This window comes from Ctenopharyngodon idella, chromosome 8, assembly GCF_019924925.1.
Source record: "Ctenopharyngodon idella isolate HZGC_01 chromosome 8, HZGC01, whole genome shotgun sequence".
NCBI classification, from domain to species: Eukaryota; Metazoa; Chordata; class Actinopteri; order Cypriniformes; family Xenocyprididae; genus Ctenopharyngodon; species Ctenopharyngodon idella.
This window is the reverse complement of record NC_067227.1, coordinates 28,122,430-28,148,024: the sequence shown is the minus strand read 5'-3', so window position 1 is coordinate 28,148,024 and position 25,595 is coordinate 28,122,430. Positions and strand designations below refer to the sequence as shown.

Here is a 25,595-nt window from a genome sequence, read left to right as displayed (position 1 = left end):
AGAAAGGAACAGAAACAAAAAGCAAAAAAAAAACAAATAAAAAAAAAAAACATCACACAAGACATGTTAGAGATGTTGCATAAGAATTGAACTATGATATTCCTGTACAATCGTTGATTCACAGACAGCAATGAAATGATGGGTTAAAAACGTTCAGTAAACCACAGAAGCTCAACTTCAGAGTACAGCTCCACTATGATATGTGAATTAAAGACAGAGACGGTATAAAACGATACAAAACTGTTCATATATTTAGCTTGCGACACTATTAAGCATATTTAACAGCTGCTGATAAAGCTATGGACAAATTATGAATCTGTTAAGCAGCAATAAATAGCCTGCCTGGTTTATAGCATGCACACAGAGCGGTATTCCTGCTGTAAATATTCCTAATACACACTGCGATGACCTTCTGGAAACTTCATGTTCTGTTCGTTTTCCATGCTGGTCAATGTACGAATAACATGCATCTTTTGAATTATTGCTTCAACGCTCACTACACTGAAAGGCATCATGTTAACTATGGGTTTATCAGTATATTTTTTACTTCTAAAGCTGATCTTTTTTGTACAGCAGTAAATGCAAAGCTAGCAAAAGTCTCAAAGATACATGCATTAATTACTTGAGCTCTTCACACTTAATGATATGCATTTAAAGGGATAGTTCACCCAAAAATGAAAATATCCCATGATTTACTCTCCTTCAAGGCGTCCTAGGTGTATATGACTATCCGGTGTTTTGTTTTGCTCTATCCTCTGCGCTTCCGTGTTTGTCAATACGTCGTGCGTCAGGTCAGAGGATACTCTTCTGCCGTCTGTCGAAAGCTAGTTATAGTTACTAAAGTTTTAAATATGGATATTTTTCTTACAAAAACCCATCACTTTGCTTCAGAAGGCCTTTATTAACCCCTTTGAAGCCGTATGGATTACTTTTATTATGGATGGATGCATTTTTTTGGGCTTCAAAACAGGCACCCCATTCACTACCATTATAAAGCTTGGAGGAGCAAGCATATTTTTAAATATATCTCCGTTTGTGTTCGTCTGAAAGAAGATGAGTAAATTATGGGATCATTTTCATTTTTGGGTGAACTATCCCTTTAAATTGAATGTGATTTGCCATTGGGGAAAGAAAAAAATCCTGTATATTCAGGATTTGAGGTACAAGGATGTACACCAACGTAAACATACCTGAGAAAATATTCTATTCCATCTCTCATGCAAAAGATTCTCTCAAGTCAGATATTTCGACGTCTTAAAAAATTATTACAATTAAAAACACTTTGACTAGAGTTAAAATGCAGGATTGCTACTTATTCTGTAGTTTTAAGGTCAAAATATTAGTAAATTGTTTTTATTGCCAGAAGGTTTCAGAATGTTTGTTTTTCCACTCATGACATTCCATAATCATTTCGCTGCTAATCTAAAAGTATTTGATTGCATGTAGATCATTAAAAAAATATGAACATGAATGAGTATCTAAATATCTTGGTTATAGCAGAAAACCATCATAATGCCAAGCTATAATGCTAAATATGAACATAATATGCCATTCCATCAGATATATAAAATTTCACAGCAGCTGTGTCTTTATTGCCTAATTTACCTTTATGGATGCAGAAATAAAGTCTGAGACCAAAACTGAGAAATGACACATGGCATCTTGAACATGTACAAACAGGAATTGCTCTGCTGTCTGCTTCCTCTGTTCAATGAGGACATTTTCATGATCTTCTACTGTATGTACAGTTAAACGGCGTTCACTAATGACCCTTTCCGGGTGTTCTGTGGCGTGGGATTATATGTATGTCATAGCACCTTTGGCATTCGTGTCCAAAAAGAGTTTGATGTAGGATGTGGGCACGTATCCCTCCTCGTCCTCGTTTTTGCGGACACGGGTCCATCCGTCACCCTTATCCTCCTCGATTACATACAGCATCTCACCCTCGGCCATGGATATGGTTCCTTCGTTCTGACCTACAGATACAAAAACACACAATTTTTAAAAATATTTGTTTCAAAAACAAGCATGTCAGCTTAATAAAAAAAAACATTCACTCATAACACTCTTTTTATTACTATATCAGCATCGTTCGATGACCAATTTCACTGTTCAGTTTGTTTTATTTTTTTAGTTAATTTTAATTTTTATTCGTTTAGCAGACACTTTTATCCAAAACGACTCACAAATTAAATAAGGGTAAAAAAGTGTTTTTACTCATTTTTAAATGTTATACTTGTTTATTTTGTTTTTATTATAATGTCTTTTATTTGAGTTAATGGTTTAGTTTTATTTTTAATTCTTAAATTTAATTGTATTTTTATTGTTGTCTATTTAAAATATTAGCATAATTTTGTATTTGTTATTTTTTCCATTCTGCCAATTATCAATCCCATTTTATATACATTGTATATTTATCGATCATAAAATTGTTATATAAATTTTGTCAAATTACATTTAGTAAAAAGTTTAGACACTATACTTAAATGCATAAGATTATTTTTGTAAACAAATATAAATTAAAAGTTTGTTTGTTTGACACTACTTTAAACTTATTATCCCAGAAACTGACAATGGGCTTCATAACCACTGAGCAATCATGAATTCCTGGCACAACTTTGAACACATTTTTGCTTCAGGGAGATGATCTAGTTAATTTTTTTCCATTACCTTCAAATGGATAAAGTGCTTTGCATGTTCCAATAGTGGGTAAAGGTTCCTCGTCATCAAATTCGTCATCAAACTCAGTACTGCGTGATTTGAACTGCATCGTCGTCTCTGTGCTGGGGTCTTCCGTGTAGCTGCCATCCGGACTATGTGCAGAAGACATGCAATGCGTAAAACAGACAAAATTAACTTTGACGTTATAATCAAATCATCCAGTTAATGTTACACCATCGCATGCCTCACGTGAGGCTGTACTGAATTCACAATCCGCCTATAGGATTACTGTAGTGTGTAAATAAGATCAGTATTAATAGAATTAAACTGCATTGTATCATTTTTTATATAAAGTCCACTTGTAATGTAAGTAAAGTGTTTTTTGATAACGTCAAAGAGTTCAGAGATGCATCCACAGTCTTTTTGGGGAAGTTTTGAGTTATGAAAGTTAAGAGTATGTTTTCTTAGTAAAATTAACTTTCATTACATGTGGCATATCTCATTCAGTGCATCATGTTTGGCAGACCCTGCTGTCTAGGGACTGAAGTACCTCTCTCGGTTTTGACCGTAGTTGTTTGTAAGAGGCGTGTTGCCCTGCGAGTCAAAATGACTGCTCTGTCTTCTCTGAGACTCCGATCCCTTTTCAAGTAACTTCCTCTCCACCTCCGTCAGCCAGCCCTGAGAACACACAAACAACAGATCTTTCTATTTATTTGTAATAGTTCATCATTCTAATCAAATCAAATCACTTTGTCACAACACCATGAATACAAGTGTACAGGTGGTGAAATTCTTTGGTGCAATTTCTGCAGCATGAATGTATAGAAGACAAGTATATACACAAACACATATACAGTATTAAAAATATTCACAATTTACAATGTACACAGTCTACATACTCAAATACAGGTAGTAAACAATATAAAATACAACATTTTACTATACACAGAGCATGAGACAAAAATACACATAAATAACAGTATAAATATTCACTAATACTATTGACATTTAAAGGTACCTGGCCGAATTTGTTAGGGTCTCACCTCAAATTTCTGTGACTCAAGTTGCAATTTTTCCAAGCTTTGTGTGATTTCTTCTAACCGTGGATCTATACTGTCTGGATCCCCCAAGTGAGGATTCTTAATGTAGACGTCTTTCATTTTAGTCAGGGCGTCCCTACAAACAATTATAAGAAGAGTTAGTAGAAACAATAAGCTTGTGAACTTTTTTGTTACATTTTGTTACCTCAGCATTACATTATTTACGATTGTTCATTCAAAAGTTTTCGAAACAAAAGTTCATTCAAAAGTTTTTGATAGTCTCTTATGCTCACCAAGGCTGCATTTATTTATTTAAAATAACTGTTTTCTATATGAATATATTTTAAAACACAATTTAATCCTGTGATGCAAAGCTGAATTTTCAGCATCATTACTCCAGTCTTCAGTGTCACATGATCCTTCAGAAATCATTCTAATATGCTGATTTGGTGCTCAAAAAACATTTCTTATTAATATCAATGATGAAAATAGTTGTGCTGCTTAATATTTTTGTGGGAACCGTGCTACTTTTTTCCAGGATTTTTTGATGAACAGAACAGTATCAACTTATTGCATCCTTACTGAACAAAAGTATAATTTCCTTAAAAAAAAAACATACTTTTGAACGGAATGTTTTAAACAATTTGGTCCATGATGATGAGGTATTTTGCAGAAAGGCTGTTACTACTACTAGCATGGCAGATACTGGAGGATTTACCTCTGATCCATCTCTTTCTGGATGTCCTTGTTGATGTCATTGAGCTTGGCTTGTAGTTTCTTCCTCCTCTGCTCAGGAGGCAGATGACTGTAGTCCTCCTGGCCTGTTCCCTGTGAAAAGATACAGAAAGTTATGAGTGGAAAAATAACAAACCAAACACAAACAGATTCATACACTGATTACTTGGCAGTTAAATGGCCTGTCCTGTCTTAAGTGGGCAGTTCTTGGACAGAATAAGCTATAATGTGACTTAATTTTCATAACTTACTTTACTTTAAGCATTGAAAATTCAATGTGTAGCCAAAATGAAAATACATAATATATCAAATAAATGTTTATAATGAAAAGTCTTGAGGATTTTATAGCACATTTTAATATCAAGTCAGACTTACCAGCTTTAGAGAAAGCTGTGAATGTTAAGACAAAAAACAAAAGTGTGTTAGGGCAAACGGTTAATACACACACAGAGAAAACATGGAGTTTTATGTTGCTGTTAAGACAGATATGATTAGGATGGCATTGATAAAAAGCATGAGAACGAGACACAGATCACACATCCACACATTACTTTAGAAACAAACTGAGCTGATGGTGCTTTATGTTAGGAGTCGTCCAATCAGATCCACGGGAAACACACACACAGGTGATGTGGCGGCTCGTGAACTTACCCCACGTTTCAAGCTCCGCAGGCAGTGCATTTTGTGTTTGGTGCTCATGAAGTCATTGAGGCGCTGGCTCAGGGGCTCCTTGGGCTGCTGTGGGGACTGGGGGCCGTTGAGGAGGCCGTCCGGAGACGGGGAGGTGGGGGGAGGGGGAGGGGGCTGGCGGGGCGACGCTAACAAAGACATAAGCTACAGATGAGGGTGTGATGGAGCACATTGAGAAATGGAATGGAGAAAGACAGGAAGAGAGAAGATGAAAAGAGAGAAATATTCAAGACCAAAGTCAATGTCCAGAGCTTCTCATGTGGTGACAAAAAACTAAAGTGTTGCATGTAATCCAGTATATTGTCAAGTTTGCAAACTGTGGCGCTATCAAAACAATCATTTTTCTAATGCCTAAAACAGATAATGAATCTGCTTAAAGTCACCATGAAATCATAATTGACAATTGTTATTTTTTATGGAATATTGCAGAATTTATTTAATCTTTAATGAAAATAAGTTCCCCTCCCTCTTGCAGTGACATCTCTTCTCTTCTCTTCTCTTTTCTAATGATGTGTTTACTGTTGTGAGGGTGGGACAACCTGTCACTCACATGAGATTGACCAATAGCAAACCACAACCATCCAATCAATTCCCAATGGACAAAATCAAGTCCCACCCTACATTTTTCTCATTTCACTTGGATATTCGTGCCGACTTTAATCATCAGAATAAGATTCTATTATAACAAATTGCATGATCTAGTTGCATGAAACAGCCACTGCAAACACACCTTAAAAGCAATAAAACTACTTGAATAAAACTGCATCTCAATGGGCCATAAATGTGCAGTGTAGTTTTCTGTTCTTTTATTTGCTTATTTGTGATTTTAGCATGTGTTTATGATCCACTGATCTGTCTGATGCCATACCTTATTTCTCTTGAGTAAAGGCCACAGTTTGCTCCTGCTCCGGCGTCTGCTCTCTCCGCGAGCATTCAGGAAGCTTGATTCTGACACTGCCCTCTTCATTGACACACTGTAGTCCTCAAACTCCACGTCACCCGGCGGCTCAAAGCCAGACTTGTATGATTCTACAACTTGCTTACTGTCCTGAGATTAAAAACAGGAATAAAAATGTCAGTAATTAACAGTTACTTTGTTATTTTGGTCAATATTGTGATCATGATTTTTTAACACAAAAACTCATTGAAAATTCTGTCATTAATTACTCACCCTCATGCCATTCCAAACTCGTAAGTCTTTCGATCATCTTTGGAACACAAATTAAGATATTTTTGATAAAATCCGATGGCTCAGTGAGGCCTCCACTGATAATTAACACTTTCAATGCCCAAAAAGCTACTAAAGACGTATTTAAAACAGTTCATGTGACTACAGTGGTTCAACCTTAATGTTATGAAGCGACAAAAATCATTTTTGTGCACCAAAAAAACAAAATAACGACTTTATTCAACAATATCTAGTGATTGGCGATTTCAAAACACTGCTTCATGAAGCTTCGAAGCTTTACGAATCTTTTGTTTCGAATCAGTGAATTGGAGTGTGTATCAAACTGTCAAAGTCATGTGATTTCAGTAAACTAGGCTTTTTTACGTCATAAGTGTTTCGAAATTTCAATGGTTCTCCACTGGGGGGCATGACTTTATTTTGTTTTTTTGGCGCACAAAAAGTATTCTCACCACTTGAACCACTGTAGTCACATGAACTGTTTTAAATATGTCTTTAGTAGCTTTCTGGGCATTGAAAGTGTTAATTATCTTGCTGGCAATGCAGGCCTCACTGAACCATCGGATTTTACAAAAAATATCTTAACTTGTGTTCAGACGATGAATGAAGGTCTTACGGGTGTAGAACGACATGAGGGTGAGTAATTAATGACAGAATTTTCATTTTTGGGTGAACTAACCCTTTAAAAATATCTTCATTTGTGTTCTGAAAGTGAACAAAAGTCTTACTGGTTTGGAACGACATAAGTCTGAGTAATTAATGACAGAAATTTCATTTTTGGGTGAACTAACCCTTTAAAGATACATACTCACATCATAGGGTTGCTGTAAATAATTGTAAATCATTTTATAAATAAATATAAATCATTTATAAATAAATATAAATAATTAAGTAAATAATATTATATTCAAAATATTTATAAAAATATATATATTTTTTTAATCATTGTCTATCCTGTAGGAAACACTATCATGGATGATTTTCTATGGGAATACAGACTTCTCCACTGTGAGCTACAGGTCAATCCAACCCATAATCACAACAATTATGTACTACAGACTATGAGATGCACATCCACCATAGAAATAAGACTGCTGTAAATCCCCTCCATCTAATCCCTCTACTGCAGTTCAGGTCAGACCAAGAGACTATTTTTAGCATATATACGGCATTCATAACCCTACCACATGAACAAATGACTTCTATAGGAGATTGAGTTAATGTAGGGCTGCTTCATATGGCCAGCACACTATCTCTGAAAAGACACACACATACTATACATGCACACACACAGCCCAAAAGCCACAGAGAGGCTTAAGTCTTTGTTGTTAAGCCACTTCAAATCTGCTGCAAAACCCAGCTCGTATGAGTCAATTAGTGCTGCGCTGGAAATTAGACTTCCCATCTGCCATATTTGGACAGGGCGGCGAAGGCCACATGAGCACTGGGACGGGATTTAGCAGATGAGACAGACAACAAGCACATCAGCCGTTAGCTGCCAGCGATTCCCCCGCAGCTGTAAATTATTGATGGTAACCTGGGCGACGATGCTCCATTACGATCACCACTCGTTAGCTTGTAAGTGGGCCAGCGGTAATCACAGAAATCTAGTCAGCATTTTGAAGTGCTATATTATTCATCTGCTGGCTTAATTTAGAAAAGTGATTTCACCTCACAGCTGGAAATCTCCTACGTGCTGCTTCTACAAACCATAGTCCTCTGACGTGGTGCACCAATAATCATTGAATGTTAATTATTAGTTGCCCTTATTTCCTCTTCTTTCTTTAATTTTTCATTATTTTGAAGTGTTTTTTTTTTTTTACATCTGTTTTTATTTAATTATTATAGTCTTAATTGTGAAGCACTTTGAGCTGAATTTTTTTACACAAACTTTTTTTCTAAAAGTTTGGAGATTTTTTTCTTTCTTTTTTTTTGGACAGCAATTAATACTTTTTATTCAGCACCAAATCAGCATATTAAAAAGATTTCTGAGGGATCATGTGACATTGAAGACTGGAGTAATGATGCTGAAAATTCAGCTTTGCTGTTAGAGGAATTTAAAATATATTCAAAAAGAAAAATGTTATTTTAAATTGGATTAATATTTCACAATATTACTGTTTTTACTGTATTTTGATCAAATAAATGCAGCCTTTGTGTTAAAAAGAGATTTTTTTGAAGAAAAAAATCATACTAACCACGCATTTTGAACGGTAGTGTATAAAAATGTCCTGAACAATAAAATTATTATGCTAACATTTAACAATAAGGTTCTATTTTGTTAGCATGAACTAACAAAAAAATACTTCTAAAGCATTTATTAATCTTAGTTAATGTTAATTTCAACATTTACTTATACATTACTAAAATAAAAAATTGTATCTGTTAAGATTTTTTTTAATGGACCTGAGCTAATATAAACTAAAAATAAACAGTAATATTTTTATTAAGTAACGTTAAAAAAGATTAATAAAAACTAATGGGACCTTATTGTGAAGTCTTACTATTATTATTGATTCTATAAGCAATATCACACAAGTAGCCGTGCGATATCGCTTTATATCAGCACGGCTGCAATTCGTCTATGGGTAATCACAGTGTGCTGATATAAAACCATATCGCACGGCGACGAGTGTGATATTGCGTTTATACAACAGTTCGACGGCACAAGTGAGTAAATAAAAAAGAAACAACAATGGAGTGTCTTTAAAACCCTCTTTTGTGCAGAACTACTTCCTTCTGCCATGGATTCAAATCTCAAGTTGACAGTATAACAGTTGAGCCAAAGCCTCTATTACTAATTCTAAAACATCACATTAGAACTAGTAACGAAGGAGTCGCTTCATTGAAGCTTATTGTATTATGTAGAGTATTATGGTATTATGAGAGAGCGATCGACTAAACGAGTGTATTACCTGCATCTGATATAGCATTCATTCTTCAGGTCGATGTCCATAATATTATATCCATTATAAAAAAATCAGTTTGAATGTTCGCTGAGAATATCTTTGTCTTTGTCTTTTTAAAAGTTGTGGGGATTTCCCACAGCGCTAAAACAACTTCCTTGTTCTGATCACTAACTGACCCTTTCTCAATACAAAATATGGCATATTATTTATATAAAATAATATTTATTGAACAACAATATTTAAATTAACAACAACAGCCATTATAAAAGACAACAGGAAATAAACACAAGCAAACAATTCAGTTAAACGTCCAAAAGCAGCGCTCTAGTACAGGATTAAGTTAAATATAGCCTAAATATAAAGAAATTAAACTTAATTTACCCCATAACCCAAATCGTTTTGCTCTGAAACAAGTAATAGATTAATAAGACCAAAGATTGCCCGTTTGATATCCCCCAAATGAATTATATCTCATGTTTAACCACTATCTACATAAGAGCCAGCCGCAAATTCCCGAAGGACTGGCCAAGATGAAGCTGTTCTCTGTGGGTACATGAGCACTGAACGGCCGCTGACGGCCTGGAGCTTGCATCTGTAAAAGTGTCTAAACAAATTGTAAAATAAGCGCTATGTTTATATACAAGTCACATATTTGAGGTCTAAATAACTACATTCTCGCCTAAAAAACTCTTAGAACTACATTCCGTGACACAACAACAGTAGTATTTGTAAAAAAAATTGTGAATTTGCTCGACCACCATGACAGTCGCCGGAAACAGAGTGATACAAACGGTGAAACGATTCCAGTGCTGATACTGGGGGAATATCGCACGGCAGGAAAAGGCTCTCAGCCAATCAGATTCAAGAACCAGAACTAACGGTTGTATAAAGATTCTTAGAAACTGAATTAGTAGTGCAGATATTACACTGTAATCTGAGTCTAAGACTGATTTGCAAATCTTTTTGACTGATTCATTAAAAGAACCGATCTAAAAGAGTCATTAGACAATTAGAGTTGTGTGTTTTAATGGAACAAGAACCAGTTCTCGATTCTCAACCACACTTCTAAAAAAGTATTTTTATGGCCTAAATAAAAGATTTTTATTGAATAGGATTTTCCGGCAATAGGCTGATCAACAGATGGCTATGTAATCCGGAACCACAGTGCATTTTCAGCATAAAGGAGCCATAGTAATTAACGTACCATTTTAGGTTCGATGGATTCAGCTGCCTTGGTCATGCCGTCCAGACACTTGCTGACGATGGGTAATACTTTGCGCTCGACCTCAGTGTACACCCGCATGCTCTCCCTCACCCTGCCCACCCGCCTCTCCTCCATCTCCTGTATCCTCTGCAAAAGAGAAAACACAATTGAACCACGCAATATTACATTGTGAAGTTCATGGTCCAACTGATGTATATCAGACATGAAAGTAAAGCTTAATAGCATATTTTTCTTTTATCAACATTAGAATATTTTAATATAATGTTTCATTTATGATCAAGAAAGACTCTTACTTGAAAGATATGTGGTATGAGGGTGTAGTAGTGCTCGTGTTGGTCCTTGTTGAACTTCTGCAGGTATGTCAGGTACTCGTTTTTACTGTCTTCGGCTACCTGATGCCTCATCTGAGCTTGCTGTTTCGCCTAGAAATACAGATAGCACAAAAGACAGAACGAAAAAAAGTCATTAAGATCCTTTCCACAAGGATGAGGTCAGAACGTAAAGGGCAAGAACTGACAAATAAAACGATCACCTTTGTGACATGACAAGTAAACAAACAGTGAGAGTCAATTAGCAGTTTACAGAAAGATATAAAGATGTAGTCTGATGTCAACTGCAGATCAATAGAGTCAGTGATCTACACACTTAACCAAGCGCTCTGTGCGAGAGTGAGAGAGAACAAACAATGCGAACATCACAGAAATATAATCAAATGATGTACTCACGAAAAATAACACAAAAGCTATGTTTATCAGTAATTCATTCAGCAGCTTTGTGTTTCATAGGTTTTTATATAGAGTTTAACTGATAGGAGAATGATTTTCAGTAGACTATTTACATCTCGTACTCGTATCTCAATGGAGTGATTTACTTTACACAATATTTACTGAGCATCCAGTCAAAAATAAGCAAAAACAAAAAATGTGCACGATAACAAGGCCGTCGGTTGATTTACTGCTGAACTGTCACATGGGGGCATTAGTACATTTACTTAGTTAAATTCGGCATGAAACAGTTGTGATGTTTTTTTCTTCTCCATTGTGACATATATCCAAGTGAAACGGCTTCTCGAACAAGAAAAAAATGTAGGATGGGACTTGATTTTGTCCATTGGGAATTGATTGGATGGTTGTGGTTTGCTATTGGTCGATCTCATGTGAGTGACAGGTGGTCCCACCCTCGCACCAGTAAACAACTCATCAGAGAAGAGAAGAGATGTCGCTGCAAGTGGGAGGGGAACTTATTTTAATTCTATGAATTTTCTATGAATTTTAGAAAAATAATGATGTACAGGTAAATCATTCATAATAATACTGCAATTTTCCACAAAAAAAATAAGAACTGTCCATTTTGATTTCATGGTGACTTTAAGCAGACGAAGTTGTCAAAATGATGCTTTAATCTCTAAATGGTGATATACTCTCTATGACTAAACTTTAACTGTGAGGCAGTTATATATTTTTACATATAAAGATGCATCTATACTGTGAAAATTAAAAAATAAATCAGTCAATAGACTAACATAATTTGTGAATAATCTCAATCTCAGTCTAATTTCTAAACAGTGTTCAGAAAGAAAAAGTCAATTTTAGTATTTTTTTTACTTATTTTATTATTATTATTATTAGTAGTAGTATATTATTATTATTATTATTTATTTTAATGCATTATACAAATGATAAATGTTTCAAACAACAGTACAATTTTAATCCTATTTTACAGAGCCCCTAAAGGGACATGAGTGGAAAAAAAATACGTCAATGCTTTTGCATTCTCTCGCAAATGTTCTGTGTTCTCCCACCACCATGTCCCTTTAAGCCTGAAGTATACTTCATTTTTTTTATGAGTATGCGAGCGTATGCGCACAGTTGAATGCACAGCCTTGCAAAGTATACTTCATTTGACTAGTACACATAAACAGGCGTTCGACGCATGCACAGTTTTGAGCAATCTCTCACCACGAGTTACAACCCATGTAAATATCTTTGAATTCTTTCATGGTAGAGTTGTACAAATCATCTTTACATCTCTCGTCTATATAGGCCTCTATCGTCACTTTAGCTTGCATGTGTTCCTGTCTGTTCTGTTTATGTAGTTTTTCTTCAACTACCTTGTGAATCGACGCCCCCAGGGCACAGTTGCCACCTTGTGGGTAAACTAATTAAAAAATCCGGCGGTGCGCTTACAGTACGCGCATTCTCTTCTAATGACGAAATCCGCGTCACGCACACTGTACGCTGACTCTCGCTTATGCTTAAAAAGTGAAGTATACTTTGGGCTTTAGGGTCTCCGTACCCATTTTGAGTATAAATGTCTTAACTCATGGTAGTCTTGATTAAATAATGAGTCAAAAAAGATGCAGTTGATATTCCTTCAGGATCATTTGAAATTGGAAAATGGAAGATCAAGTTGAATGCATTGCATTGTGGGATATCTCACTGAGTGAGCTCTGGTTGTATACTGCACACATTGCCTAATGTAGGTTGAATACTCCACTATATATAAAACAATATACTCCAGAAATAGTACGAGTAGTATGCTAATGATGAAGACAAGAATAACACGATGGCGTACCGACAGTGTATGAGAAAATAAACACACAAACACACACATATACACACACACACACTAAAATGACAATGAATGATCCAAAACATAATGTGAAAATGGTCCAAATTATTCGCACCAGACATCCATTCATCATGCATACTAACTAAACACATACAGCAGACCAAAAAAGCATTTGGACACTTAAGTCACAAATTTGTGAATGTCATTGCATTAAACACAAAATATAAATACAAGTTGCATAAGCAAAAAAATGTAAAGCTAAAAAATGTAAAGCTTTTCTCAGAAATAACTTCACTAAACTTGCCGTTTTTGCTCAATGTCTTTTAACCCACTGGCGTTTTTGTGGATTTTCAATGAACTTAAATGTCTCCACAAGTCCTCACAGGTGTACTAGCAGCATAATAGTTCAGCACAATAACTATGTTCCACTAAAATTTTGCAACCACAAAGTGTCACAATATTTTTTTATTAACTTTAAACAACATATCTATAGCTTTATCATTTGAAACACAACAAACTTCTTTTGATTAAAACGTGTGTTTGTGCTACTTGATTTATTAATACTGCATATAATGCAATGAAATTTGTTTATTTTAAAGTGTCTAAATGCTTTTAGTGGCCACTGTAAATATACAACATCATGTACATGAACCAGACAGTGTGCACAGACTCTCAAACTCAGGACTTTTTGTGGTTGACAGTAATAGCTATTGATTTTGTGTAAGCCTTACAACGTAGCCCATTTTCGCAATCGAAATGCATTTTAACATCAGTCTTCCATGACAAGTCTTATTCTGTACATTTGTACAAGGTGAATACAGGAAAGATTCGCTGCAAGCATAGACGTGAACGTAACAAAAGCTAAAAACGAAAAAACAACGAAAATTACGACAAACACTCTTTGCTGATATGGGTAATACACCGAACAAGTTAACAAACTCCTCACCGACAAAGACGACTCTTGGTTCAAACCTACCTTGAGAGAACACCGCTTTAAGACATGTTAAAAAACAAAGACAGAGTCGATTAGTGTCACAGACACACTAATAACAGAAGTTACTTAAGAAGACATCTATACATGGGCTAAACAAAATCCAAATCTGTTCATTTAGCCTTATATTAATAACAAACAGGCCACTGCCATATTAGTTGTTGTTTTTTTCTTATCATTAAAACTACTTTAATTTTTGTGGTGTTTTAGCTTATTATTCCCATTATTGAACATTTAAATTATATAAATCTTCCAGTAACACTTTACAATGAGGTCTCATTAGTAAAATGTATTAATTATCAATGAGCAATACATTTGTTACAGTATTTATTAATCTTTGTTAACGTTAATTAATAAAAATACAACTGTTCATTGTTAGTTCATGTTATCTGAGGTCCATTAAATAACATTAAGACACAACTTTTGATTTTAATAATGTATTGGTAAATGATGAAATTAACATTAACTAAGATTAATAAATACTTTAGAAGTATTTTTCAGTGTTTGTTCATGTTAACTAATGTAAACAAATGAACAAATGGAACCTTATTGTAAAGTGTTACCAATTTTCCTAATGCTGGTAATTCAGAAATATGCATTATTATTTTTTTTTTTAAAATATTATTATCATTTAATTATTTATTTTTTTATATTTAAAATTTTAGACCTGAGCAATATATCAAATTATTTAATTATTTTTCACATTATTTGTTTATAAAGAAAGTCACTTAATCGGTTTTGAATCAAATGATTAAAACAGTTTTTGGAATATTCACAAAAATGAATCAAACTTGCCAATTTAAATTTGAGACACTATTAAACATATCTGTGCTAACACTCTCATGCTAGCGAGAGATTGCGAAACTAAATTAATGACCTTAAAAAAGTACATTAATAAAATCTCAATATTGACGATGCTTACTTCAATTAATTAAATTCACAATTATAATCATGGTGAATATATATACTAAATTATTGTCCAGCCTTAGTGTTCATACTAAAGCTCCAGTTTATAATTTTGCCTACATATTCCTGTGTACAGTAGAAAAGCAAACTGTTCACGTTTTTGAAACCTGGCATTGAATATGAAATTATTTGATTTGTCTGAATTAGAGAAAAAAATCTATATATCTGTTTTAAATATCTGCCCAATGCCAAATGAAAAAACAACGAAATATTAGCAGGTACCAATTTGGTCACAGACTTATTGTGCATACTGTCCAACTTTTCTTTGAGCAAAATGGGTATTTTCTGCAGTACAGAGAAGGTACTGTAAGGTAGGAGCAGGTGAGGTATAAGGTGTGAGGTAGGAACTTGACATTGGTTATATCAGCGTCCGTCACCACCGCCTTGTTCCAAAGAGCGATCATCCACACAGACTCACAGAAAAGGATGAAAGCAGTCATGGAGAATGAGGGGTTTGTGATAGGATCAGTCTCTTCTTTTTACTTCACACACATGTGATCCATACCTTTTCCACATCTGCTTTAGTCACGTTAATGTCGGCATCCACCTTGTCGAAGTAATGCTGGGCGCGATCCGCTTCCTTACAGTCTCTTTCAAATCTTCTTTTACTCTGAAAGAGCAAAGAAACTTACATTAAAATGAGGAATTACACATTTTTTTCTACTAATTGCTGAAAAAAAAAGTATGCTTCTGTCAAGTGACTAAAAAATGTAGTTCAGCTTGTATTGGTGTTACTTTTAGTTAGTTACTCTATATTTACCAATAGTTTCACTTTTGTTTTTGTATTAAAACCCGTAGCAGTAGGTTGTTTATTTTAAAAGAGACACCTTTTACAGACACCTGTGGCTCATTTCACACAAGCGTTTATTGTACAAAGTGGCCCAGTTCTAGCTCATATCTCAGACAGTTGATGAAAGAGACGCCAGTATCAGGAAAAATTTGAATATTCACACTATGTTCTATTCAGTTAAACTGACTCACCGATTCCAGCTGCTTCCAGGAATTCTCAATGTGCTGTTGCGCCCTGCGGCCATCATGGAAATGCTTTAGGAAAGAAAAGACAAGAAATATCATTCAAATTTTGTACACTACCATTCAAAAGTTTAGGGTTGGTAAGATTTTTGTGAAAGAAGTCTCTTACGCTAACCAAAGGCTGCATTCATTCCATCAAAAAATGCAGTAAAAATTTAAAATAACTGTTTTATTTTAATATATTTTACAATGTAATGTATTCCTGTGATGCAAAGCTGAATTTTCAGCAGCCATTACTCCACTCTTCAATGTCACATGATCCACATGCTTAATATTTTTGTGGAAACCAGGATTTTTTAAGGATTCTTTGATGAATAAAATGTAAAGAAATCTTTTGTAACATTATAAACATCTTTACTGTCACTTTTGATCAATTTAATGCATTCTTGATTAATAAAATATTTAAAAAATATTTTAAAAAATGTTTACTGACCCCAGACTTTTGAACGGTAGTTACAAATAGTCAAAACTAGATTTTCTACATTATCTGAAGAAAATGCAAAGAAACTGTGCAAAACTCACTGCTACATTTCTGTAAAAACAAAAATAGCACATAAAACAAAGTTGGCATAGAGTCTGTATAGTTGGAGGTTAATAAAAAAGGGTACATAACATTAGGATAGCGACATTTTTTATAGAAAAGAAATTACATGTTTTACAATTTAATTCGATTAATAGCTCATTTTATCATAATTTACCCCATTATGTTAATTTTTTTCATGAAACTCAAAAGGAGATGTAAGGCAGAGCAGTTCTTTTCATTACAAATTGGATGTTGGCCAAAAAAAGTACCACTTGTGCACTCAATTCCAAAAAAATATTCAATTTTGTGTAAACTACTTTTTATTCCTTTAAAATACAAGTAGATTAATGAACTTTATTACTTGGCGGAAATTATTATTAATGTTTTTAAATATTTTTTGAACATTGTCATTGAACATTTGAACGTTTATACCAGAAACAATCCATGAAAGACACTAACTTTTTACCATAATTAAGGAGGAATTCCACTTCAGGTTAAGAAATTACACAGTCATGACAACTACTGTATCACAGTCCAACATGTCCTTTTAAAATATTATGCTGAAAAGACATTTAATTGGAAACTAAGCTGATTAAATGAAATATGAGACAATCAAGCCAGACAGCAGCTGTTAGAAAGATTATATTCCAGAGCTATTGCTGAATCCAAACCCCTTATCATTCCATAAAGAATTCAATTACGGCAGCAAAGACGTGCTCATGTACAATAAATGTTAATTAACTGCAGAATTCCTCACTGGAACACAAATCATTTATTTAGGGGTTCTCATTAGTAAAAACTTCACTGACAAACCGGCACAGGCGATCGCTTGTGTCTGCCCACTCGTGGCATACCACTACTCTCTTTATGAAAAATACATAAAGACCACTTTCTCTCAGCGTGACATTTGAACACAAAAGGCAGATAAAATGCATTAACTGAGGTCGGAGGAACAGTAGAGGGAATGAAGCTTCCCTCAGCTCGTGCGCGGTGGTGTTTCACTCTGTTGTCGTATTACTTCCAGCCACCAGCCTCAGACAGAGGCCTCCTGAACCCGCGCGAGAACCTTTAGACAAGAGAGGCCAAGAGCGGGGGGGAGGGCGACCTTCTCAAACTCCATTGACCTGAATACATGACCCACATTGGGTCTGGCTTCATTCCAAAGAGCTGGGAGAAATCATAAACAAAATAATACCATATTCCTACGTGATTAACCCTGGATTTGTAAGAGGTGAGCGCTGTGCTGGAGCGCAGAGAAAGAATTACTTTTGTAGTTTTTATACATGTCTTGAACGGGTGATTCATGTTATTGAGGGATTTGATTTCTTTTTGGAAAGATAATCTCTTTAAATGATCTCTAGAAAGCAGGATTTTTGGGACCGTCCTGACAAGAAAAGCACGGGAAAGACATGTTCGTACCGATTTCCGTTCAGTCTTCAGTTCTTGAGTGTAGCGGGTCAATTCGGCGATTATCTGAGAGGACAGGTTTTCGGCGATGACCTCATGTTGACCCGCGTAGTCGTTCAGCTCATTTAAGGTCATCAGAAATGCTCTACATGACGTGTACCTGACAGCAAATGTGAAAATGTTATAATACATAACAAAAAAGCAAGATGAGACATTATAAATAATTAGTTCTCTTCCTTAATTAGAAATGACCCACTCATGATTAAGACTACAATAGTGGTCAACTTAATTAGTTTTTCAATGGCTAATATTGATGCCGATATCAATGCTGGCCAATATAATGCCAAAATACAAAGTGGCCCCAAAAAAGTGAACATTTATGGACCATTAAGTCACATTAAAAATGTCTGAATTTAACCAATTGGTGTCAACTTATAACCTAAAAAACTTCATATTTGTGAAAGATTTGGATTGAAAAGTGTCTTATTTTTTCCTTTTAAATAATATTTTTTAAAAGTTTGATCATTTGTTCAAGCAAGTCTGGCTTAAGTGTCCAAATAATTTTGGGGCACCCGAATAATGCGATCTAATGACAGCAAATAGGACATGCAAAATTGCTCAAATGAAAGGAACGCTAATTTGTGTATATACACTACCAGTCAAAAGTTTCTTGAGCAGCAAATCAGCAATGATTTCTTAAGGATCATGTGACACTGAAGACTGGAGTAATGATGCTGAAAATTCAGCTTTGCATCACAGGAATAAATTACATTTTAAAATATATTCAAATAGAAAACAGTTATTTTAAATTGTAATAATATTTTTCAATATTGTATTTTTGATCAACTAGATGCAGCATTTGTGGGCATAAGAGACTTCAATAATAAACATTAATAAAACTTTTCAGACTCCAAACTTTTGAACCCTAGTATATAGGAAATTAACCATTTTGTGTAAGTAAAGCTGATACATCATTAGTAAATGGCTATGTTTAAGATATTGATGCATGTGTATGAGTTATGTATGCCAAACTGTTCTCACTCACTTGTATTCCTCCTCGTCTTTGGAGTTCTTCTTCAGCTGATACTTCTTGGACAGATTCCTATAATAAGACATAAGACAGGTTTTTAAAATGCAATTTTTTAATGTTAAAACACTTCCTCCTATAAAACAACTATAAGCACGCGGTTCATAAATTAATTCTGTTTGTTTGAACCAACCTGACACTGGCTCAACCAATGGTGTGAGTTTTAGAGTGGGACTATCTGTTCGTCCAACCAATAGCAGATGGAGGAAGTGTTTAGTCATCATTTTTGGTGAAGCTGGCATAAATTACACATTTTAAAGATACACTATGTCAATTTTTTGGTTCAAAATTAACAAATTTTAAATAATTAGCCAATACCTCATTGATCCTTGTTCCAAAGTGTGTTTTTGTCTTACCCTGATTCACTATTATAAACCTATTATAAGTGTTTATATTTTAGACCTAGCGTGATGGTTTTTGCGGGAAAGTGCGTACATACGTCACTCGCCCGTGCATGTCCCGTCATATCCGTAAATAAAGTAAAAAGTCGCTCCGGCTACTTTGACGCATGTACAGTGTGAGAGTGGCATAGGTTAGTTGTCACAATGAGCGAGAAAGTTTGACATGGACACACCCATTTTAAACAAACACTGAACAGATGAGAGTCTCCTGGCCAAAAGAGAACAGAACAGAGCTCGTAATAAACCAAGAATCAACACTGGCTTGGCTTTTCGAAGATGGCGAGAACTGAGGGATTTGATATATTGTAAAAGTAGCGTGGAGATAGCTTTTTATTACTTAACAGGTAAGGTATTTTAGGCCCTGTTTACACCTGGTATTAAGATGCATTTTGGTCGAGCGGATCACAAGTGGACAATGCTAAATGCAGGTGTAAACGGGATCTAAAACGTTTCGAGCTTGTCCACTATCGACCACTTCTAGAGGTAGTTGAAAACGCATTCGACTGGACTGCTTTCGTAGTGTAGACACTCATCTGGTCGAATGTGTTCGAACAGCCACAAAAGACCGCCTACTCTCAGCCTACTGACCTAATGCATAAACATTATGGGGAGCATGCTAGCCAGATGGGATTTAAACTTTGTCGGCTGAGGACCCAAGTTTGGGTTGAAGACTAAAAACGTACCAGGCACAATGTTCTCTCACCATTCCTGATTTCTAACACGCACTCACCGCATTTGGCCGGTCTTTCGGCTATCAGAGCAGAAACAAAAGCTGCTGCTCTACGTATGTTTTTCGGTCGTCTCCGGGTGCGTTCAAATGTAAATTGCGCAAGCTTATTTTGTCCATTAGATAGAAATATCTGAAAAACCCATACATTTACCCACCCACAGTCCCTCCCCTTGAAGAAATCAGGACAGAAGTGGTTGAAAGTGGACAAAAGAGACGGATTAAAACACCAGGTGTAAACGGGTATGTGTCTCTCTCGTCTACTTGTGATCCGATCGACCAAAACGCATATAAAAACCAGGTGGAAACAGGGCCATATTGAACAGATAAATTGCCATATGTAGCTCTCTAAGAAAGTTCATGGTAAAGCATTATCTATTGTGAAGGGTCATTTCATTATAGTTGTTGTGGGGCTGTGCTGGAATTTATTTTCAAGGACGTACCATGTCAAGTCAGCATGAGATCATTTCCACCTCAACTGGTTATATCTCTTAAGCCTAGTAGTGAATGTTTTATGAGCAGTAGGATAACGATATTCATTCGATGAGTCAAGGCACAACCAAAACAATGTTCTTCCACAAAATGCATGCAGTTTGGGTTTTTTTAACCACCAAAGGGACAAAAGTCACCTCGAAATAGTTATCTAAAAAATATTAGTTAAATCATTTACATCCTCTCAGTTATAAAAAACCCCCAGCAAATTTAGCAGTTTTGGTTTGGCAAACCAAGACATTTTACTGTTTTAAAAGGTGCCTTTGTCTCCCGGTAATTTGAATAAATGAAATTGTGCATGTCAATGAGAAATAAGATCTAATGGTGCTTGTGGTGCAACGCGAGGCTGCGGCGCAAACAAAAGCTAATATTGTCACCCTCAGAATAATCGTATCACCCCACTGAACAAGGCGTCCGATTCATGAGGCTGACCTTTGTCGATCATAGTGGAAAATTGAATACAGAACGACGTCAAATGACACAGTAAAAACGAGAAAATCATTGCTTTATACATGAATATTGTGTGATTAATTTCAAGAGGGCCTATAAATGGCTTAAAATCAATTATGATGGTGAGAGCGCATGCTGATGGTGCCGCCCCCTCAATGCTTTTTCCTGCAGCTTTCCTTCACTCTATCTCTCCCTCTCTCCGCACACACCCAACGGTACCTCCCAGGAGTCTGACGTGTTGCTAGGCAGATCACCATCTTGCAGTTTCTTGACAAGACCACACCGATGCAGTTGCTTTATTGTCTGCTAGTTTCCCTACGATCTGCCTAAGTGGGCCGCCCTATGCGTCAATATGCGACGGCAAATAGGAAAAAGGTTAACAAAGCCATAAATAAATCCTCATTAGAATAACCCAACCCAGCGGTTTTTAAAGGACTATTATTCCTCGGTCAGACAGATCCATGTCGATGCCGTTTATGTGCTAACATGTGCTTAGCGCTTAATAAATCTTTCACCCGTGGCTGCGATCTGAACAAAAAAAAAAAAGCCTCTGGGAGATGTTGTGAATTAAAGACTCTTTCTTGAGAACTAAATACAGTCTGGCACACTTCTTAAAAATAACAACAATGCACGGATTGAGCGAACAGCTACATAAAGAGGATTTTCTCTTATGAGATCAGAACATGCAAACAGAAAGGGCCTGTTTGGTGCGCGTCTGGTCAAATGTGAGCTCCAGCTGTGGGGTTTATTATAAACTTTAAGCAGGAGCACAGATGATGCTGGTACTGTAAGTCATCCAGTGTCCTTGGGGTCAACATCTCCAGTGGAAACTGCTGCTTAATAAACTTCCAAAATGCAGCCAGGAAGAAATATTACAGTATCAGTGCAGTGGTGGATAATAAAAATGTGGGTCAGAGCTGTGGAAACCCAGTATCCATGGTAATACACATCGGACATGTGACCTGTTTTATGATTTTTTTCTCACTGACATAATACCTTGTCCTCATATAACAGCATTTTTATGAACATTTGCATGCTACATTTGTCATTTAATGTAAATCATATGCTATCCAGATATATGGCATATTCAGACTTAAATAATAAATTCTGAATGCCTGAGAAAATATATACATCACATACATTTTGACAGTTCAGTACTTTGCTGATGCAGTAATATATCAGTCTGTGAGGATCAAAAATAATATTGAATTCACTGCAATATCCAAAAATAGAGAATGCAACATGGTAATTGAATACATTACATTTTTAATTGAATTTCCAGCTAAAAAAATAATTATAAAATAATTACTGTGTTATAAGATTTTGGTTACGCCGCTCATCCCTAGAAAACTGACATATGTATTAGTATTAAGTAAATATTATCAATATGACTGTACTGATGTTATCAGATGAGAACACAAAAAGTTGAATTGAGCTGAATAATGGTACTATTGTATTCTGCTTTTGAAGTCATTTCATAATTAATGAACTTTGCAACGTTGACTGTTATTAAACTGAATTGAATCAACATTGTATCTGAATTGAGCAGAATAATAAAAAACTATTGTCTTCTGTGTAGCTTTACAGCTAGAATTGAAGTCATTTCAAAACTGATGAATTTTGCAACATTAATAACACGGTTATTTTCCTGTTTATTACCGTGAAGCTGTTTTTTAAACAAATCTTTTTTCTGTATAAGCGCTTTATAAATAAATGTGACTTGTATTGACATATAGTTTGAGCAACTAATTGATGATAACATCACCTTATCATTATAATATCTACAAATATGAGTTACAATTAATCTCTTACCTGATCTGTTTGGCATAGCTCAGTTCGATTTCAGACCGTTCCTTCACAAACTTGGTGTAGCGCTCCAAAAACTCAATGCCCCACTGAGTGTGTTTCTCTAGATTATCAAACTGATCCTGGAAAGAACAGTAAAACAACAGAATGAAAGTTAACATATGAAAGACTTAAGATTTAGAGCGTCTCACATTCATATCAGTGACAAAATATGAAATAGCAATGAAGGTACAGTGCCAACAGAACACTTTAGGAGATAAAACGTATAGATTTTGCTTTGATGGATTTGATATAACTATGAAAGAGGACCCAAAGGAGAGATATCAAAATACCCTCAGAAAGAAAGTCATCCCATATAATTTCATGAGTTTGCAGTATTCTCTGACATTGGCAATGTGTCAGATCCATTATTTAGCAGTGCTGGCCCTCCAGCCGTAACATGCCTAATGCTTATCACTATATACACAGTACAAACTTCATCCATCACAGAGCATTTAACTTGTTTTGAAACCTATTCACCACTAGGTTACTGTTACAAAACATATTGATCTGAATCTCCTGTGAGCTCCATAGTATAGCTTTTAAAGCATTTAAATAGTCAATTAGAATAATGCTCAGTCTATTACTTATTAGTCATTTAACTGATTTTTTTTTTTATCCACAGCAACATTGTTAAAAACTGTGTTTTTATTAACAATGTCTTAAACTTTTGATATATTTCTATATTTGTTTGCCACAAATTAAAGTAGTTTAGAAATCAATAACTTGTCCCTAAACTTAAATTATTGTCAAGTACAAGGAGCACTGTTGTCATAACCTATTAATGGATGAATGCATTAAAGTATTGTTATAGCTTTTAATTAAATTAAGCAAGAACCTGCTGATTCAGATGATACTAGTTCTGACATTTAACATCCATTAGCTTGGTTTCAGTCCTGTAAATCCTTTTAAAATATTACCCTTGTAATATATTACAAAGACAGCTTCTACAGTCACCTGAGGAGGGTGGTGGCCATGTAAGATGATTTCACTCCGTAACTCATTTCTAAATGGTTAAACTGATGATGTTACAACCCACCCAAATTCCCTGGTCTCTCCTACACATATTTGAACAACCTTGAGATTAAGTGGGTCCTGGACTGAATCCCAAATTCTGAACTTTTTTTGGTTAGCACCCTGATTTTTAACCACCAGGCTACACAACCCGGTATATTTTATCCTACATTATGGTGTTGTTACTAGGTTAAGGTCCCTTGATGCTACAGCCAGCAAGGACCAGAAATTATTAGAAAATATTAAGACAAGCATGTGGTCCAACAATACAACACTGTTACTTATTACAGACACATTGCAACATCAAAGCTGAGAAAAGACATGCATGGGAATAACCTGTGCACCTGCTCCAGCCTCATTCACTTGTGGTTAGGGACAGCATTAGCACAGGATTATTGCCATCTAGGGTATTTAGTCAACGCTGATGGCTAATAACTGCATTAAATGAGCTTTAGGGAGCTTGCATTCAAATATCTGGACGTGCACGAATAAAATTCAGGGCTAAAATCGTGAAATTAAAAATTCCTGTAACAGGAGCTAGAATTTGCGGTCTGCAACACTGTAAAATGGGCGATGCGGTGGGCTATTTATCTATCACTATTGGGTATATGCATGTAACTAAAGGAGATAACATTTTGTGCACTATATTCCTCAATATCTTGCAGATGCATTCGCCTCCATGCCTCACGGCTGTACTCACCCACAGCTCCGTCCCCCAACTGCAGCTCATGGTTTCAAGGCAGTTCCTCCGCGATAATCCTCTGTTTGAATGCATGCGTGATTTTCGCCCAGGAACAGCTTTCAGATAATAAAAATAATACTAACTGGTGTGATACCAGTGTATACCGTCAAGGATTTGTACCTCGATCGGCGAGACCGTCCGTTTTCACCTCCGCATTCTGTAAATTGCCGATGAAACTGGAAATGAAGATAATGCCTTGTATACTCGTGCATTCACGCGCCTCAGACAGAACTAGACGGCCACGCGCAGAGCAGCACGCAGCGCAGAGATCCACCTCACAGCACCAGTTACTCATAGATAAACTGCTAAAATGTGTGTTCTAAAATGCGTGGATTTATCCGACAAATACAGATAAAAAGGAAAATGAATAGGGAAGGAAATTTTTAAATCTTTTCTTTGAATAGTTTTCTTTCATTTCTTTCTTCTTCTGTCCTATTCCAGATGTGGAAAATAGTTAATTATTTCGTTTTTACTAGTTAGTTTCTTGTTAGTTTTTGTCTAATGCATATATAGTGTAGCCTACAGTTTTGCTCTTGTAAAATAAAGAAAAATGGTCAAATAAAATTGACAAAATTGAAGAAAAATTTCAAGAAAAGATTTTTATATACTATTTAACGTGTCATTCCAGATATCTGGTTATAAGTTAAGTCTTTGAAAAACAAGTTCAGTAACCAGTTACTATTTGGCGTCCAAATAAAATAACACACTAAATAAAATGAAATAAAAACATAATAATCCGAAATTTCTTGTCATTCAAGGAGATTAATAGTAGGTGTTATATAAGTAATTTCTTCTTATATATTTTTACTTATATTTTATTATCCATTATGATATTTTCTCCCCCAAATATTCCTAGTCCTAACATTTTTTTTTTTAAATGCAGAGACCGTTAAAAGTCTTT

General features: G+C 35.3%; 1 protein-coding gene across 5 annotated transcripts in view; it reads right to left on the bottom strand.

Moving 5' to 3' along the window:
• The window catches only part of fnbp1a (formin binding protein 1a), a 29,808-nt gene extending 4,822 nt beyond the window's left edge, over positions 1-24,986 (bottom strand). The window contains exons 1-17 of one of the 5 annotated variants that reach the window (XM_051904261.1): positions 24,653-24,980; positions 22,906-23,021; positions 18,982-19,038; positions 17,949-18,096; positions 15,956-16,018; positions 15,480-15,584; positions 13,994-14,008; positions 10,740-10,868; positions 10,426-10,572; positions 5,995-6,174; positions 5,088-5,270; positions 4,812-4,826; positions 4,420-4,529; positions 3,705-3,837; positions 3,212-3,339; positions 2,671-2,813; positions 1,818-1,976 (exon numbers count right to left, since the gene is read on the bottom strand). In XM_051904261.1, coding sequence (XP_051760221.1) covers positions 1,818-1,976; positions 2,671-2,813; positions 3,212-3,339; positions 3,705-3,837; positions 4,420-4,529; positions 4,812-4,826; positions 5,088-5,270; positions 5,995-6,174; positions 10,426-10,572; positions 10,740-10,868; positions 13,994-14,008; positions 15,480-15,584; positions 15,956-16,018; positions 17,949-18,096; positions 18,982-19,038; positions 22,906-23,021; positions 24,653-24,727 — 1,906 coding nt within the window. In that variant the 5' untranslated portion in view covers positions 24,728-24,980. Of the gene's footprint in view, positions 1-5; positions 1,977-2,670; positions 2,814-3,211; positions 3,340-3,704; positions 3,838-4,419; positions 4,530-4,811; positions 4,827-5,087; positions 5,271-5,994; positions 6,175-10,425; positions 10,573-10,739; positions 10,869-13,993; positions 14,009-15,479; positions 15,585-15,955; positions 16,019-17,948; positions 18,097-18,981; positions 19,039-22,905; positions 23,022-24,652 lie in introns of those variants that run through there. The other 4 variants (XM_051904260.1, XM_051904263.1, XM_051904262.1 and 1 more) reach the window with 4 other exon arrangements.
• Positions 24,987-25,595: the final 609 nt, after the last annotated feature.